This window comes from Amblyomma maculatum, chromosome 1 (assembly GCF_055883805.1).
Source record: "Amblyomma maculatum isolate TAMU_Amacu chromosome 1, ASM5588380v1, whole genome shotgun sequence".
NCBI lineage: Eukaryota > Metazoa > Arthropoda > Arachnida > Ixodida > Ixodidae > Amblyomma > Amblyomma maculatum.
In genome coordinates, this window is record NC_139344.1 from 278,368,686 (window position 1) to 278,386,980 (window position 18,295).

The 18,295-nt window shown below is 44.9% G+C and overlaps 2 protein-coding genes across 8 annotated transcripts in view; one reads left to right on the forward strand and one right to left on the reverse strand.

Annotated features, from left to right (window-relative positions):
• LOC146206633 (SOSS complex subunit B2-like) overlaps positions 1-11,397 on the reverse strand; it is an 86,072-nt gene extending 74,675 nt beyond the window's left edge. Inside the window, exons 1-2 of one of the 5 annotated variants that reach the window (XM_084591394.1) lie at positions 11,197-11,397; positions 946-1,090 (exon numbers count right to left, since the gene is read on the reverse strand). In XM_084591394.1, coding sequence (XP_084447520.1) covers positions 946-1,084 — 139 coding nt within the window. In that variant the 5' untranslated portion in view covers positions 1,085-1,090; positions 11,197-11,397. The remainder of the gene's footprint in view (positions 1-945; positions 1,091-11,196) is intronic. The other 4 variants (XM_084591386.1, XM_084591387.1, XM_084591388.1 and 1 more) reach the window with 4 other exon arrangements.
• A 258-nt stretch (positions 11,398-11,655) lies between these two features.
• Ae2 (anion exchange protein Ae2) overlaps positions 11,656-18,295 on the forward strand; it is a 228,046-nt gene continuing 221,406 nt past the window's right edge. The window contains exons 1-2 of one of the 3 annotated variants that reach the window (XM_084591398.1): positions 11,672-11,791; positions 13,521-13,589. The gene's annotated coding sequence lies outside the window, so the exon portion shown is untranslated. Of the gene's footprint in view, positions 11,792-13,520; positions 13,590-14,852; positions 14,918-18,295 lie in introns of all 3 variants that reach the window. The other 2 variants (XM_084591401.1, XM_084591397.1) reach the window with 2 other exon arrangements.

The window sequence follows — 18,295 nt, forward strand, 5'->3', positions numbered from 1 at the left end:
CCGATCGGCTGTGGAATTTGACTGCACGTTAAACAATCCCACGCAGTGAACGACACTGAGGCCCGCCCCTAAATATCATCCGTCATATAGCCGATGTCGCACGTTAAACCCATATATGCATTTCATTTCTTCCTCTTTTTTTTATTTTTTTTTTCTGTTGAAGGATTCTGAGCATCCGTAACAGTGGTAATGATCACATTTCGCTTTAGAGAAATGCTCGAACGTTTGAGAAACAAATGTTCGCAGCAACTGTTACACTAAATATATTACATAATACACATAGATCAATGTACACTTGTAGCCCGGCCATTAGAATCACAAGAACCCCTTTTACGTCTGTGCTGTCTTTCGAGCAAACTGGTTGTTTCTGACAAAAAGGGAAGTAAAATAGCTTCATACGGGCTTAACCACCGGTGTTTAGTTCTGGAATAAATATGATACATATTTATAGTCACATGATAAGACGAACTCCATTTCTTTCCGGATAGTTTTATATCCGGCATCTAGGCGCCATATATAACACTATTCTGAAAGAAATGGACCTGTTTTGAAAGTAACCGACATAACCGCCCCCCCCCCCCCCCCCCCAAGTCACTGCTCAACAATAATTATAATGATGAAGAAATCTTCCTCCTTCAAAATTTCTTGCCAGAACATGACAGCGACCAAGCACAGTTTTTACGATGTCTTCGCAGCTATTGGTTCGTAGCTTGCACTTTTACGTTACTAAAAATTAATCATTGATAGTCCTAAATTTTAAGTGTCCTAAAAAAAAAAAAAAAAAAAAAAAAAGCGTGCAGAGGGCAAGGCGCCTACTCCCCCACTCTCTCCCCCCGATTATCAAAGCGGCGGGGAAAAAGCATAGAGGGAAAATTTTCGAAAAGAAAAAGCGTGTTGAGAGGGGGAGGAGGACCAGATTGGCAATACGTGTAGGTTCGACGTCACCTTTGTTGTTACGTGATCCTCCCAGTTGACGTGCAATAATTAATTGAGTTCCGCTTCGCGGCGATATCGCCGGGAGCGGAATCGAAGGTCCGTCTCGTGATCTTTCTTTCTTCTTCTTCCCCCTAGCTGGCGCTAGCATCCGGAGCTGGAAGAATCGCATTATAGTTGCATGCGCCGACAGTTTAATTTACACTGTATCTCGTCATTGTATTACACACGATTGTCAAAAGGTATCTTCAGATACACTAAACAGAGGACAGCTTATAAAATGCAGGGACCACAGCAATACAGTGTCAATTAATATATAACTGGCACAATTAATCGTCCTTTATATCAAACTTTCCTTAGTGGTTCAATGGTCCCTCGATACTGGTATGCAGGAACTTTTTCGAGCTGCTTTTTGATGAAGACAAAAAGCAAGGCGCCCATGTGCTATGTGATAGTGCGGATTAAAGAACCCTAGGTGGTCGAAATTTTTGGAGCCTTCCACTACAGTGTCTTTCATAGCCCATAAACCAAACCATAACGAAGTTTCTGAGAAAGCTGTATAGCTTCCCTTTGTAGCCGCATGGCTGTGCTTGGGTGGATGCCAACAAGTAATTATTCCCTTATTACAAATCTGCTGCACCTTGGGGAATTCCCCTATATATTGGACCAACATTCCCACATCGAATAATTGATCAATTAGCTCTCGCTCTACCACCTGATCTGCTGACCATCCTAGTTAGCTCAGTCGGTAGAGTAACGTACGGCCCCTGAAAGGTGGTGGTCCTGGGCTCAATCCCCGGATCAGGATGAATTTTTCTGAGAAAACTGTACTGCTTTCCTTTGTTGCAGTATGGCTGCGCTTGGCATACACCATAGCAACCATAGTTCCGCATAAAGAAAGTAACAAAATTCACATAAAGGTGTTCGGCAAGGAGACATGATCTCCCCAGGACTATATTCACAGCTTGCTTAAAGGAAGTATTTAGAGACTTGGAATGGGAGCAATTAGGGATAAGGGTTTATGAAGAATACCTCAGTATAATCTGCAATTGACTAATGATATTGCCTTGCTAAGTAACTCGGCGAATGAACTGCAAAAGAACGAGTGATGACCTGGACAGGAAAAGCAGAAAGGTAGGCCTGAAAATCAATATGCAGAAGACTAAGGTAATGTTCAACAGCCGCGGGAAGGAACAGCAGTTTACAACACGTAGCAAAGCACTGGGAGTGGTAGGAGAATATGTCTACTTAGAACAGGTAGCAACCACTGATCCGGACCATGAACAGGAAATAACTAGGAGAATAAGATTGGGATGGAGCACATTTGGCAAGTAGTCACAGATTATGACTAGCAGCTTACCGGTATCACTCAAGAGGAAAGTATACATGCAGTTGCATCTTATCTGTACTCACCTATATAGGGCTGAAACGTAGATGTTAACGAAATAGGTTCTACTTAAGTTGAGGACAACGCAGAGGGCTATGGAATGAAAAATGGTAGATGTAATGTTAAGAGATAGGAAGCGTGTAGTGTGGGTCAGAAAAATAACTTGAGTTAATGAAATTGTAATAGAAATCAAAAAGAAGAAATGGGCAGGGCATGTAGTATGAAGAGACAATAACTGATGGCCACTTCGGTAACAAATTGGATTCCAAGGGAAGGAAAGCGTAGTAGGGTGCGGCAGAAAGTAAGGTGGAAGCTAGGATAAGGTTAAGAAGTTTGCAGGGGTCAAGTGGATGCAGATAGTACAGGACCGGGTTAATTGGAGGAATATGGGAGAGGCCTTCGCTCTGCAGTGGGTATAGTTTGGCTGCTGCTGCTGATGATGATGGCTGTGCTTGGGTGGATGTCAACGAGTAAATACTCCCTTATTACAAATCTACTCTACCTTGGGGGATTCCCCTAAATATCCGACCATAAACCAAACCATTGCCGGGTGAATTATTTACATCAGATCAATTCACCGCTGGATAGCGTCCAGCCTTGTGGTGATCTGTTAACTGTGCAGGTAACAGGGCACAGTACATTCGAACACCTGTAAAACGAACGCCTTTACAGCAAAATGACCTGCATAACAAAAGATTTTGTAGGTCCTGGCCGCATTCCTATCTTTCATATGTATTGTGAAAGCCTCTACAATGAAGACCAGTGCAACGAATTTGCCTATACAACGAAGAAATTTGAGCGTTCCCAATGGCTAATTTGCTGCTTTACAACGAGCGAATTATGTAGCGAAGCTGTCATTGCCCTCTGCAGCCGCCACTGAGTTACGGGAGCGCATAGAGAACCCCTCTGCAAAGAGCATGCCGGAAATTCTGAACTCCGCAGCAGCCATGGTACCAGCACACCAGTGTATTAAAAAAAGTGTGGAGAGGGCAGAGGTACCGAAATGTTTGACAAACAGCACCAGAGTACCTGCAGACAAAAAGCAAATCTAAAGGCACAATGGTCCTCAAGCTCGCTTCGGGACATTGCTCTAAGTAGCGAGCCACAGTTAGCCACAGTAAACTGTGGTTAGCTGTAGACATAGAAGCCAACAGTGGCAACCTCAGTGAACAGCAAGTGCAAACACGGCGAAGAAGCCGGTGTCTGCAGCAGCGGATTTTGCCACATTTTAATTGGGAGCCTATGAAATGACATACTCTTCGGACAGAACACCTGAAATAATGTTAAAGCTTTCGTTGTTCTGAACATGCTTAACTTGCTCTATAGCATGCGATACAGTCCGTGATTTGTACAACAAAATGACGTGCATAACGAAAGATTTTACAGGTCCCAAGCACTTCGTTATAGAGGCATTCGACTGTATCCTGGTGCTTCCAATACACCTCCTCATCTGTCTTTTTCTCTGGGAATGATTCAATGCCATTGTTAGTGGTTGTTACCACTGAGAATTTTGTTCTGTTGAAACTTGAACACAGTCTATTTTTCTACCAGTGGCATATTATTCCTCAATTTAGCACTTTTCCAATGATCTGAGTTTGTGAGCTCTTTTAGTGCATCGTCATATATCCTCCTGGGAAGTAGCATGGACCAGCCCCTTCAGTAGAGAGTGTACCCTCCCAATCAGCTAGCTGCAATTCACATATCATCTCAGCACTGTTGAGAAATGTTTTGATTGCTCACATTTCTGCTCCAATCATCCAATTCAAGGCTCTGCTCTGGGCACCAAAGTGCTTCTCCTATGCAGGATGCAGTTTTAAACTCAACTATAAAAGCTCTGGCAACCATGTAGCCATTTGGTGTTCCGACTACTATAAAAGAAAGGGGCAGCACATCGTCTGTAGTTTTGTTTGTACCACCTAGACAAACAGCACTATGCCCATATTTTAAAAGCAGCTCCTAGAACCCCAGGAGGGCATGTCTCATAGCCTAATTCACTTTGGCACATGAAACCTTACAAACCAAACCAACCAACTCCTTGATAAAGAAAACTAGACTGGTAGCAAAATAGTACTGTATGCCCAAATTTTGAAATTGCCTCCAAAAATATACATCATTTGCCTTTTTTAAGAATTAACTTTTTCCTGCTATATATGGTCAGAACTTGAGGTTGCCACTTGTATTGGAGCTTTGATGTTTTTCGATCATTACTTGCTCACCATCCTGATTAGTATTGCTTGACCCCCCCCCCCTTTTTTTTTTTTTTGCCTTCCGCCCTCCTTCTCCCCTCCTCCTCCTTGTCTTTTTTTTTTTCTAATTCAATATGAATGTGGTTTGTTGTGTCCTTGTTGGACAGAATGCTCTGCAGTAGATTTCAGGTTTTTTTCTTTTTTTTTTTTTTCGTCAAAGCTACATCTTCTCATAGTATCTTGGATACTCCCTCACTTTCCAGCAGTGATATTATCTTGTGCCTTCTCTCACAAGCTGATAGATCTGTGCTGCACTTTCAGGATGAACAGTTTATTCAAATGAAGTCATTTATTTGAAATCCAGGCACAGCAAACAAAGCTTATCATCCCCAATATGCATGCTAACGAATCAGTTCAACCCAGAGTAGAAAACGCAATTCAACCTGGAGAAGATGAGGAGGTCATCTCCAAATTATTTGAAGTACCATGCTACTGTGCCCGATTACCTGCACAATAGACCACCCTAAGGCTGGAAAGGCTGGAAGCTGCACTGTGGTACACCCAAATTGATGTAAATCATTCAACTGACAGCGGCATGTTTAAAGCCAGCTCAAGCACAACTGATCAGTATCACACTGTAAACTTGAATGTGCCAACCTGTGCATTTGCAGTTTTCAGAAAGTACAAACTGCCATTTTGTTTCATTTTTCAATTCATTGTAGGCTGGGGTATGAAGAGGCTGCCGCCTAAGGTATATGCCAGCAGTGTTCAATACAGCCTTGAGATGAGTCGAGATCTGAATGAGGTTCCACAGCCCTCTCCATCACAAACATAAGGCAGAGCGGCACAACTTGATATTCTTCCAAGACATCAAAAGCAAGGCCTTGGAGCTTCCAAAGCAAGGCTACAAAAATGCAACAGAATGGCTGAGGAATATGGCTGTGTATTGCAATGGCCAGGAAGCATAATACCACATCTCAATGGCGTTTGATACACTGTCACAGAGGACGGTGCCAACCAGCGGTCTGCTAGTTTATTCGGCTAGTCTGCTAGTTATTCTGGCCAGAAAACAATCAATACCCTCTTGGCTACGCTTAGACAAATTATGTAGCACATCAGATCTAGGGAAATGGTGGATGCACTCAGACAGAACATAAAATTAGATGACATGCAGATGAGAAAAGCAATACATCACAAGACTGCCCCATCCTTTTCTACTCCAAAAATGTGCTATTTCATTTCATTTTGCACTTGATGATCCCAACTGCTGGTATTACATAATGAATGGGGTAATATGAAGTGAAAAGCAAAGCCCAAGATTAGCAGCAAGAGTTTGCCCAATGTAGAATGACAGGTGATGGCTTTTATGCAGTTGAGACTGTCGTCCCACTTGGCTGCCATCCTAAGAAAGAGTGACAGAAAATGTAGTGGTGAGTGCGTACTAGAATAAAATTTGAAGTCTGTGTCCGCATGTGCATTTGGAGGTGTGCAGTTGCAGCAGAGGTAGGTAGTAGGATAGTTAGAGAGGATAATGGTAAATTGCCTAAACCAGTAAAAGATCTAATAAAAAAAATCTCAAACCACAAAAGCATCCAACTCGACAGACAGGATAGAACTTATAGAGATCTCAAAGCTAATCAATAAGCTTAAGTTAACCAAGATGAGGAAGTATAAATCTAGAGGAAATTGAGCATTCCCTAAAGAACAGCAGTAGCCTGAAAGTGGCTAGAAGGAAACTAGGCATGGACGAAATTCAGATGTACATGCTAAAATACAAAGCAGATAATGCCATTGCCGATATGGATAAGATAATCAATGTAGCCAAGGAGTTCTACATTGATCTATGCAGTAGCCAAAGTAATCAAGATGATAATGAAAGTGACAATTGTGCAGAGTAATCATACATAACAGCAGTAACAAAAAGCACAATAAGGAAAGCCTTGGAAGCAGCGAAAAGGAGGAAAGCAGCCAGGGAGAACCAGAGAACTACAGTTCTGTTTAAGGACGGTGGGAAGATTGCGTTAGAAAAAGCGATGCCAGCTAAACTCGGTTAAGCCTGTATATGCGTAGCAAAAGCTACCGAATGAATTGTGCACAAGTCTGACTCGAAAGTTCTCGTCGCCGATGCACTGGCTGCAAAAGGTATGGTGTGATTAGCTATTCAGCGCTACTTCTTGGTGTCTTCCGAATCCCTTATTATTTTTTCCTCGGTGCATATGGCACATACCCACATTTTTTTTTTCCTTATTGCCAGTTCTCAACAAATTCAAAAGAACGTACAGGAAAGTATTCACATGCCACCTAGCGACAACTTGGTGTAGGCTTTGTTACATTAAAATTTGCGTTGTCAACGGTTCCAGCCGTGGAACCCATTCTGGCGTACATGTCTGCATTTTCAGTTCCTCCAAAGACTTGTATGAAGTGAAGAGAAAAACCTTTAAAATGATTTGTGTGATGTGTTCTTTCCTGTTCCTTTGTACAGGTCCTTGTACGGTGGAGGCCCTGGAGATGATGTACTAAAGAGGGTTAGAAGAATGAAAGTACAGCCTGCAGCAAGACCTTCTTCTTTAAGCTGCACACAGGAACCTTGCTGGTTAAAACATTTTTAGAGGAAAAGGGATTTCTAGTTCTGTGGGGTTTGCACTGTCTCATCTGTAAGCTGCCTGAAACCACAGACCACATATTTATCCTTCGTTGGGAGGCAGTTTATTTTTGGGATGTCCTACAAAGGACCATCAAAAAAGATTTACCTATTGACCCATATGGCAATAAGGTATCTGCCCACAGAAAACGAAGATGGAGCACCTTTTGACCACATACAATCATGCTGATGGGCTTCCGTTGTATATGGCGGTTGGCACATACCCACAATGGGGGATTGGTCAGAGTTCAGTGCATTTATAGAATCCATGATGTCGACTTAGACTGTATGATAGATAACTTACTAATTAGGAATTAATGTTGCTCAAATAATTTAGAAAAATTTTGAGGCAATATGAATAGTAATCAATGAAAGAAGCATAATTAAAAATGCAATTAAAGTTCGTAAGTATAATCCAGACAGAGGAGCGCTAACAAATAAATTTTCCGGTCGCAATATTATAGCTATGAAGTAATTCACACACTGGTTTTAGGGCATGCCCTTTGAGGGTTGCACCAAAAGAGAGGAGGACAGGAACTTCTCCATCTCCTTGCTCCATTTGACTGGCTTCTCCTTCTTCTCTTTCCTTTTTTGGTGGCTGAGAGCAAACAGTTGCCATAGTAACGGCACATGCACAGTAGTGACCAGCGACGTTTGCCCGAAATGTGCTGCTGACTAGCCTGGTGCAGCTTTCGCTACAAAAACTGGCCACCCTGCATACACAATGTCTCATGTCCTCAAGAGTACCACAGTCTTTGAAGAACACAATAGTAGCTTAATCCATAAGAAAGGGGACATCAAAGCCTTTAAAATTACAGAGTGATCAGCTTATACTGTCCAATAGCTACAAGGTACTTACTAAGGCAATCACAAACAGAATTGGAAAAACATGCAGACATTGCGATATCAGGATGTAGGTAAGCCACATGCGGAAGTACTGAAAGTTATCTGTAGTGGCTGCACAGCAACCTCACTCTAAAACAACTTTACAGCAACCTTACGTAAAGATCTTAGGCAAGGAGCTAGACACAATCTCTCCAGTGCAATTCATTGCATGCTTACAGGAAGTATTTAGGGGTCTGGATCGAAAGTCATGGATAAATGCTAGTGGATGCTACTCAGTAATCTGCGATTCATTGATGACATTGTCTAGCTGAGCAACTCAGGGGACGAATTGCAAAGGATGGTCAGTGGCCTAGACAGACAAAGCAGGAGAGTAGACTCAAAGAATAATATGCAGAAAATAAGTGTTCCACCGCCTCAGAAGGGATCAGCAATTTTGGATAGGTAGCGAGGCACTTGAAATGGTAAGGAAATATGTCTGCATAGGATAGATAGCGACCGCAGATATGGACCATGAGACTGAAATAACTAGAAGAGTGGGATGGAGCGTATTTGGCATGCATTCTCTGATACTGAATGGCAGCTTACTAGTTTTTCTCAAGAGGAAAGTGCATAACAGCAGTATCTTGTCAGTATTTACCTGTAGTGGAAAAATGTAGAGGCTAACAAAAGGGTACAACTTAAATTAAGGCCAAATCAGAGAGCTGTGGGACTGAACGTGAGAAGTGCAACATTAGGAGATGGGAAGCATGCAGAATGGGTCAGGGAACTAACACGTGATGACATTCTACCTGATTTCAAGAAATGTGCATGGGTAGGCTATGTAATGTGAAGGCAAGATAACCAATGGTCACTAAAAGTTCCAAGAGAAGGCAAACATGGCAGAGGGTGGCAAAGTTAGGTTGGCGGATGAGATAAAGTTTGGGATTATACTTCGTCTCACAAGATATTTGCAGCACTGCAAAAGGCAGCACTGCGAAAGGCAGAGGCACCCCGGTCCAATCAGGATCACACGCACTACAATAGGCAATTGTGCTCTGCCTCTCACCCCCCAAATTGGCGGGGGTGACAGTAGGAGCACAATTCTCTATTATAATGTGCAGGGGTGAGAGGCACTTAGGAGCACCATTGCCAGAGCTCTTCTGCCTTTCGCAGTGCTGCAGATATCTTGTGAGACGAAGTATAGGTAGGTGCAGCTGCTCCAAGGCCGAGTTAATTGGAGGGATGAGGGAGAGGCCTTTGCCCTGAAGTGAGTGTAGTCAGGCATTGAACGTGACGAAGTGTGCACATTAAGCTAGAACTTGCTATGAACTGTACAATAAATTTTTAATAAAATCGTGCCTACCCTGCAGTAGCATAATGAAAGATTGCATGCCACTTCAGGGAACCTAGTGTTCTTTTGACAGATGAAGTTGGCTTTGCCACGTGAATATGTCGAATCAAACTAGATTGAAAACACATAAAAATTGATGGTTGGTTGGTTTGTGGGGTTTAACGTCCCAAAGCAACTCGGGTTATGAGAGATGCCGTAGTGGAGGACTCCGGAAATTTCGACCACTTCGGGTTCTTTAATGTGCACTGATATCGCACAGCACATGGGCGCCTTGCTTTTCGCCTCCACCGAAAAGCTGCCGCCGAGGCCGGGATTCGATCCCGCGTCCTTGGGAACAGTAGTCGAGCGCCATAACCACTGCGCCACCCCGGCAGGGACATAAAAATTGATGCGATGCAATAAAACTTACAACGTACCAGCATACTCTGCAGCAAATTTTCACTATAGCTACTGCATGCTGTTGTAGCCCCGCCCCCCCCCTTTACACACACACACACACATACACAGATACTTGATGCCTAAAAATTTGTCAGTGCACTTTGAATATGGCAATTAGCATGACAGGTTAATTTTTATTGTCTTACATCTCCAAAATGTTTTGTTGCTTTTGAAGCTCACTTATAACTAATATTGTATTTGATTGATTTCCATTCCTGTCTGCATCCAGAAAATAGAGATGAAAAATGCCTAAGTCAGTAGTTCTTGCATACCAATATGCAAGGACTACTGAACAGTGACCTAAAGTGTGACATGAAAGAAAACTGCGTCAGTGGTATTCAAGCTGTATTGTGGTCACTGGTGTCTTCTGCTTACCATAGTTTACATGCCTTTTGATAACTGTGTACAATACAATTACGAGATTCAGTGCAATTTCTATATAAACCCACCTCAACCATCTTGCCTTGTTTTTGAAGTAAAATGCTTCTGACCACTGGTATGTGCACTCTCAGCAATAAGATAATGCAGTACTACAGGGAGACGTTTTTCGTGCAATGCGGACGGTAGAGAGTATTCGGGTGACCTTTGATTTATCGATACGGGTGCGACGAATAAGCACGCGATATTGCGTATCGATTTAGAGCGTGCGACTTGCTGCAAAGCCGATTGTGATGTTTAGATCACGACATGCTTGGGGGAGGTTCGCCATTCATCCTGATCATGGTGAAAAAATAAGCATCGACTTTGTATGTCCATACAAACAGCATTCTTTTATTGGGTTTTCACACCACTGCATATGTAAGGGCAAGCTACTGCGCAGCGAGACAGCACGGCGTCTTTGAAACCGTTATTGTTTGCACGCTAACCTAATACCTGCAAGTTTCAAAGAGGAGCATTGCCACGCAGCTACCGATTACGAGGCAGAAACACACTTCCTACCCCGCACTGGCCATCTCAGTATATTCTAGGCACTATATTGCAGTGGTAGACAAACGTTGGTGGTGAATAAAGTGCTTTTTAACCACGGATAACCGCAAAGAAAGGAGAAACATGCATCGATAGTAGCGTTAGCTTTCCTTCCACGGTGTTTCCGCTCTTTCTCCCCTTCATTTGAGTAAGCCTAAGATTTCCCCTCTCCCTTGCTTTACTCCACTAATCTCCCAACCGCCCCTTTGTTTCACTAACTTGTTTCTCGTCTATTTGTCGATCTCCTCTATAATTTTTGTACATATGTCGCTTTTCCGTCGGGGATGGCTGGCAGAGCTGGTGCTGCAGCACGGTGGTCTAGGCTGGAGCATGTGCGTGGTGGTGGTGGTGGTGGATACTATGATGATGGGGGATGGGGTACTGGGCACGACGTATGCCAGCCTGAGCTAGCGGCGGCACTCTTGGTGCCGAACGGCCGAGCACGACCAGCAGCACACGACCTCCTCACCTCCTTGACCTCCTCTCGTGGTGATGGTGGCTGTACCCTTTGCAACTATTTGCAACTAAGTTTGCCATGGGTCGCCAGCGCCTCGTGACGTGGCGGAGCCAAACAGTTCTATAACAAATAAATTAAAAAAAAATACAACACAAAACACACAAATAACCACGACCTAAACGTCACATCAACCGGCGTCTTTCCTTCCTTCATGACCGGCGTGCTCTGTGCAGACGAAATACATTGTTGCCCACATACACATCACACAAGTCCAAGTCTAAGAGACACATTGCAACTTACAAGTTAGAAAAAAAAGTAGCGCCTAATGAGTTACTAATAATTTTGTATAACATTAGTTTATTTGTTTTTAATAGTGTATTATATTACAAAGCATAAGATTATTTTTTTTTGTACTTTTGACAACTGCCGTTAGGCGGCAAACGTCAATTGTGAAGTCACGTGACATTTGGGGCCAATCGCACAACGTCATGTGCTTTTGTTGTCTTGCGCCCAGACAGCACTCGGCTAATGAATGTAACTATGTGCCGTGAGTCTGGTGTAGGATAATTTGTCATTCGAAATCGGCACTACCCAGCGTGTCATCCCGGTGAGTATTCTAAAGTTCATTCTTTCAGGCTCACCATCTCTTTCGCGCTTCAAAAGTGATGAGCCGGTGTGTGCAGGAGATCGAAGCGCTCAAGGAAAGCTTAATAATTCCCCGGTGCGCCGAAAGTCGAATTACTATTGCTGACTGGATTTTAGATTCCCTAATAGTGAAGCGTGCAGACATAATGTGGCTAGTTGCGAAGAAGATGCGATGCGATACCAGCACTGCGATATTCGTAAACATAGTTAAATTCCGCGCGCTAAGATTTCATTTTTTTTTTTTTTTTTTTTTTTCGTGTCTTCGCACATTACACGTCCCCTGCTGCTTTCTATCCGTCAAGAAAGCGGAACTGCCTCGCGGTACCATAATTCACGCGCTTAATCTGGGAGCACTGTCAACAAGTTTGCTCTCGGGCATTTATATATAGTGACGCTACTATCACTTACCTATTTTTGCTTCAGTCTGCATTTTGCATCACCTTAGAGCACAGAGCCTGTCGGCTGTGTGCTCGCACGTGCATTTCCTCGATGCCTTCTTTTTCCTCTCGGTTACTCATTTTCTCTTTCTGTTTCTCTCCCCACCCCACCCCTCTTTTTTTTTTTTTTTCCGCGCGATTAATTATTTCATTTCACAGTGAATATTTGAATGTTTAGTTATCTGTTGCCGGCTTTCTTTGAACGAGTTTTCTAACGGCTGCGTTCGGAAACGCACAATCGCTGTTGCGTGGCGCACTGCATCAGCCGTCCACCACGTTTGTGCAGAGCTCGCCCTTCAGATTCTGCGGTGCTTGTGCAACAGGCTTGCCGTGGATCTTTGCCGGCATGCGCGCCTCATTTGCGTGTTGCCTCTCGTTCAAGTGGCTTTGGGGGGTTCGCGCATAACTTGCAGCCAACCGGTTTTCAGAAGCGCACGGAAATAAACACTTCACGCTAAAGAAAGACGTTGGTACCGCCTTAGGTGCCAGTGGAGCCGGCAGATTTCAGGGGTTATGTATGCAGCACGAAAACTGGCATTAAGCATTCGCCTGTACTGATAGACGTGTGGGCGCCGTCAATGTGGTTTGCTTCATGTGGAAGATCGTTTTTGTTACTAAATACGGTCGGAATCTTCGGATACTTAGACCTCTATTATCTACTTTATTTTTAGACGCGAAGCGCAAACACAAACAACCGTGCGCCTTGCCGCCGAGTAATCTAATTATAGTCAACCTGGGCGTTGCGAAGTGTTGCGATAGCGTAAGCGTTGCCCGCGTGTGCTCCCTCCAGCGTTCTTACGAGAAGCGTTTTGCCTTCGTGCAACGGACCTGCTCTCGATTAGTCCGTAAAGTTGTCTTAGGTGCGCAGTCGTTTACTCATGCCAAGGAAGCAGCAAGAAAGTTACTTGGATAATTTAACTTTAAATAACGTGAGAACTTATAAAAGAAGAGAACGCCGATGGGGACGGAACCCACAACCTGCACCTCGCGTGCAGTGATTTTGGTAGTCAAACTCAGTGCGACTTGTAGCGCGAGAGATGTGGTCGATGCTTTCTCACGAGCTGCCAATCGATTTGATAGGATTTTCTGCTACAGCTAAGTCTCTGTTTTGAGTTCTTGTACCGTATTCAGAAATGCATAATGTATTACTTCAAATGTCTCTACAATCGTAGCGAACGTTGCTGATCATTTTGAGCGCGACTGAATTATTTCAGCTATGCTTTTAGCAGTGTGTGGTGTGAATCACTTTTGCAGATACCCTTAATTGTGTCTTCACTGCGATCCACACAAGATCCTCATCGTGCTGTCGTTCCTGAATCTTGAGTACGTGGCTTCGCGATTTATTTTCAGTTTTTCTCCCACGCGCGGGATGGGATCTGAACGAGCATACCAGTATCTGCATGGTTAACTGTGGAAATTCACTTAACGAAGTCTGATCGTAAAAGGTCTGCTCACTACTGCTCCGCCCTGACCTGAAAGCGCATCATCGGTCGTCCGAGACGCATCGTGCCCGTCAGTGCTGGCCGGCTGGAGTCGGCCCCTCGTGGCGTTCGCGAGCTAACAAAGCTTACATTCGACGAAAGAAAAACGAGCGGCTTTTGCTTCTCAAACGGCAGCCCATCGCGTCGACCAATTCTCATGACACCGCGGGTAATCCGATTAAAGGCGTGCTGGTAGTGGTTTATTGAATAATCAAAAGGGAGGAAAGGAGTGTTCCCGGCCGCGGCAAGATGCAATCTAAAATCTGAAGCACCTGAGCTACGTCCGGCGGGAATGAAAAGGGGATAGGGACAGGATAGCTAGGGGAAAAAGTACGGAGGGGAGCAAGAAAGGACGGGGGTAGCTTTGTACATCATTTAAAGAATGCAAAAAAAGAGTGAACGACTTCGTCGCTTGCGCGCAAGTGTCCGAGCATGCCCACGAATGATTGCGCGCGAGCGGCCTCCTCCTTTCATCTGCCTGTGGCATCCTAAAGGACTGTCATTCACTGAATGCATGGTTTCGATCAAATAAGAAGCTAGCCTTGGATGCGCAGAGTCCTGATGGGCGCTCTTCCGAACAGTGCCTGGCGGCAGTCACCGGCTTCGCGATCTAATGGCCGAAAGCGCCGCATACATGATTCGCGAGTACCGGTCTTCACTGAGCTGCGCCCGTAGTCGTTTCCAGTGGCGCGGAGCTCTATCGGTCAACAGATCCGGGCGTCGCGCGCGCAGTTCGGAAGTTTGGAGCGCCCGTCGAACCGCCCTAGGGAGGTGTGGTCGACTATGCACTGGTCTTCCAATATGAAAGGGAACAATGTTAGAGCATTGAGTCAGTCATTACTACGTAATTATGTGTGCCAAGCACACTTTTTTTGTTTTCTAACCAGCTTCCCTCAGTCGCAAAATAACGAAAATGACTTGCAGGGTAACTAGAGAAATAATTTAACAATCCGTCTTTTTGCGCAAATTGTTAACCCCTTTCATATTGGCGGCACCTTTACGGTTACCGACCAAAGTTCAAAGTTATCAAAACATCGGAAACTTAAATTTGCTCTCCGCCTGTACATCGCCTTTTTTTTTTTTTTTTTTTTTTTTTTTTTCGCAGCGGGAACTACGGTTGGCCTGAGGCCCCAAGTTCGCCTGTCAACGCCATGTTCCCTCCCTGATTAGGTAACAAAAGCGTTCGAGTCACGTGCTTTTTAGGGAGCCGCTTGTGTGTTGACATCAAAATGACGTGGTTTTGAAAACTCATTTTCAAGACCTGCTGGGAACCAAAAAAAGTCGTGCTTGAAAAGCACTTCTCAAGGGCACGTAATATCGATGTCAACGCAAAATACCCACCCAAGCTGTATTTTAAATTTTCAATTTCTGCGTTTTGTTTGAGACATATATACTTCTAGTGTTGAAATATTTCTGTGCTCTGCGGCCGTAATCGGATGAGGGAACCCTACCACTGCTTGTAATAAGAGCATTGATAAGTGCCTCGTCGATTTCGCGAAAGGAAACCATTTGTGGAAATCTGTACACCGGCTTTTGCGCGAGGCTCCATTTCCAACCAACAGCCCCGCCGGGGTGGCGCAATCGTGAGGTCGCTTGACTACTGTTCCCAAGGATGCGGGATCGAATCCCGGCCTCGGCGGCCGCTTTACGATGGAGGCGAACAGCAAGGCGCCCGTGTGCTGTGCGATGTCAGTGCACGTTAAAGGACCCCATGTGGTTGAAATTTCCGAAGTCCTCCACTATGGCGCCACAGTTGGGCAGCCAAACAATAAACGAATGTGTTAGGTTTGAAGGAATTTCCGGAGCCCTCCATGACGGTGTTTCTCATAGCATTAGTCGCTTTGGGACGTTAAACCCCATAAACCGAACCAAGCTATTTCCAACCAACAGGTTTTGCTCCCAGATGGCCCTCTTGCAATTTTTGAGGGCGTACATTGACATACGTTGAAAAGCATGAGCGATCACTTAGAGCAAAAGGGCGTAGAAATGCCGGGATAATGAAATAGGGTATCGTGGGGATACAACAGGTATCAGGTGCTGAGGGGTATTTGGAAAGGATCGAATTATGCTTCCCGGCCTTACTTTCGGAAATGCGGTTTTATGCCTTCAAGCTGAGGTACAGTCGACATTAGAAATAAATCAGAGAGCACTGGGTGCCCACGGCAAAACCACAAATGAGGCGGTACAGGGAGATAGGGCTGGGCATCTTTCGAAGCATGGGAAGCTCAGAGTAAAATATTATATATAACGTCTGGGGAAATTGGGCAGCTACAGGTGGGCAGCTGAAGTATTTGAATACCTATACCTGAAAGGTGTTGACTCACAATGGAGGAAAAGAACTAGAAAACTAACTAGTAAGTATGCTGGTCACAAGGACGAAGAAAATAAAGAGCGTTAAGCAACAGGTGCAAAACACACAAGGTAAAAATTGGATAACTTCGATGGAAAAGAAACAGAGTGTGGAATTATACCGAAAGTGGAAAAGGCAGATTCAGCTTTCTTTCTTTGATAACTTTTTTGAAGCTAGATCTGGGTGCCTTAGAACACGCAGCTACAAAAAGAAATTTAACAATGAAGATGACGCATGTGCTGTATGTGGTAACTCCAGTGAAACAATTGACCATATTATACTCGAATGTAATGGTATCCATCCGCAAGTCGATGCAGGCGCAGTCACTCTTCCTGAAGCTCTGTGGTTTAGAGATACCACTGGTCGGGTGAATAAACCTACGGTGAAAGCTAGCAAAAAGCGATTGAAAGATTGCTGGCTTAAAAGCAGAAAAGTGACGATGTTAGTAATGCAGAAATAAAAATTCAATAAATGGAGTGATGGTATAGTTAACCGATCTAAAACAATATTAAAGATATGGGGGGGGGGGGGGGGGGGGGGACGAGCATGATAGCAACTGCTACCACCCCGTTTCAACGGGGACGCTCCTATATTCCATCCATCCATCGTTCTGCGCAAACTAGGGAATGTCGCCACTTGACCGAAATGGCTCAGAGAGAGCTGTAGAAGGGGTGTAATGGTTTACCTCGAAAATGAAGGAATTGTCATCTGCCTCGGGCGGGACTTGTTCTGGACGATTCTTTACGCTTCCTCTCTGCTTTTGCGTTTTGAAACCAATATCGACGACTCCCACGACACTAACCGTGAATGTGGCCGAAGAGGGCACATGTCTGATCATTTTTCAAGGACAATCTGGAAACGAGATCATTTGGTTGGAAAACGTGCCTTACGGAATAGCTGACTTCGATTTCCGCAAATGGTGGATTAAGCTTTCTTCATTCAGCATCGAATGCCTTCCCTCCTTCGGAAACATGGCTCCATCACGACTTGGCAACGGCGTAGATTCTCTCGTCCACTGCACCGGAGGGTTCGAGCCCGACCATGGCGGCTGTGTTTCGATGGCGGCGAAACGCAAAGGCGTCCGTGGGCTGTGCGATTACAGTGCACGTTAAATATGACCAGATAGTCGAACTTATTCTGTAGCCCTCCACTACGGTCCCGCTTTCTTTCGGTGCTGTTCAGGTGTCCATAGAGAACTGAGACGGGTATTGCGCCTCTCCTCCAAACCAATTTTGGTTTTTTCACCTGCACATAAGCGCATATTGCCGTCGGTGTCGTGTGATGACGCCTATTTTTCGTCGCAACAGCTCTGTCGACGACAAAGAAGGTGCTAATATATGGAATCCGAGACTGAGCGTGAGTATCCGGAAAATCCATCCTGACACAATGCAGCGGTTGACTAAGTGCGCTCTTCTTCTTTTTTTTTTTTTTTAAATTTACCTCGTTCTCTTTCTTTGCCCCCCCCCTTCCTTGTCTGGCTTGCTCCTACCGACTCGGGTCTGGCGGCTGCGCACGCATGTTTCCTGTTTCTGCCCGCAGCTGCGCAAATTGTGCCGCTGTTCCGAGGATTCGAGAGCGCGACCTTCGTACGCCGGTCGAGTATTCGATGCATGCCGGCTGGTTTCGACGGTCGCCATCCACTGATGATGAGACGGCACGCTCCAGTGGGGATTCTCTAGCAAGGCAAGGATAATATGAGCTTTACAGTGACTGTAGTATGAGGGAGAGGGAACAAGAAAACAAGGGCGGAGTCTAACGCGCGATATATCGAAAGAGAAAAACAAATTGAGCTGTCTCCCTTTTATTTATTACTGCTGACAGATCCAGAGTGGGAGTTTGTTATAGGGTAAAAACAACAGAAACTTGTGCGCGGATTGGTACGAGGGAATTAGCATGCCAGCCGTGAGTTCGATCGTGAGCGTTTGCTGCGCCGCGTTGAGCCTGGCTCCAAGTCGCGTCTCGTGCAGCTCTTTTCTGGCCTGCCCAGACGTGGCCCTACTGTCCACATCTGGGAGAGGGTAGCTCCGCACTTATCCAACGCTGTCCTGCCCTTGATCTTGTTGGGATGGTCCTTCCAGCACCCCGCCTCCTGCTCAGTGCAGCAGCGCCCCTCCCGGAAAATGATTCCTGGCTGCGTGCCTGAGTAGAGGTGTGCACGGTCGTCCGAAATTTTAAGCCCGAGCCCGGCGCTCAGATTT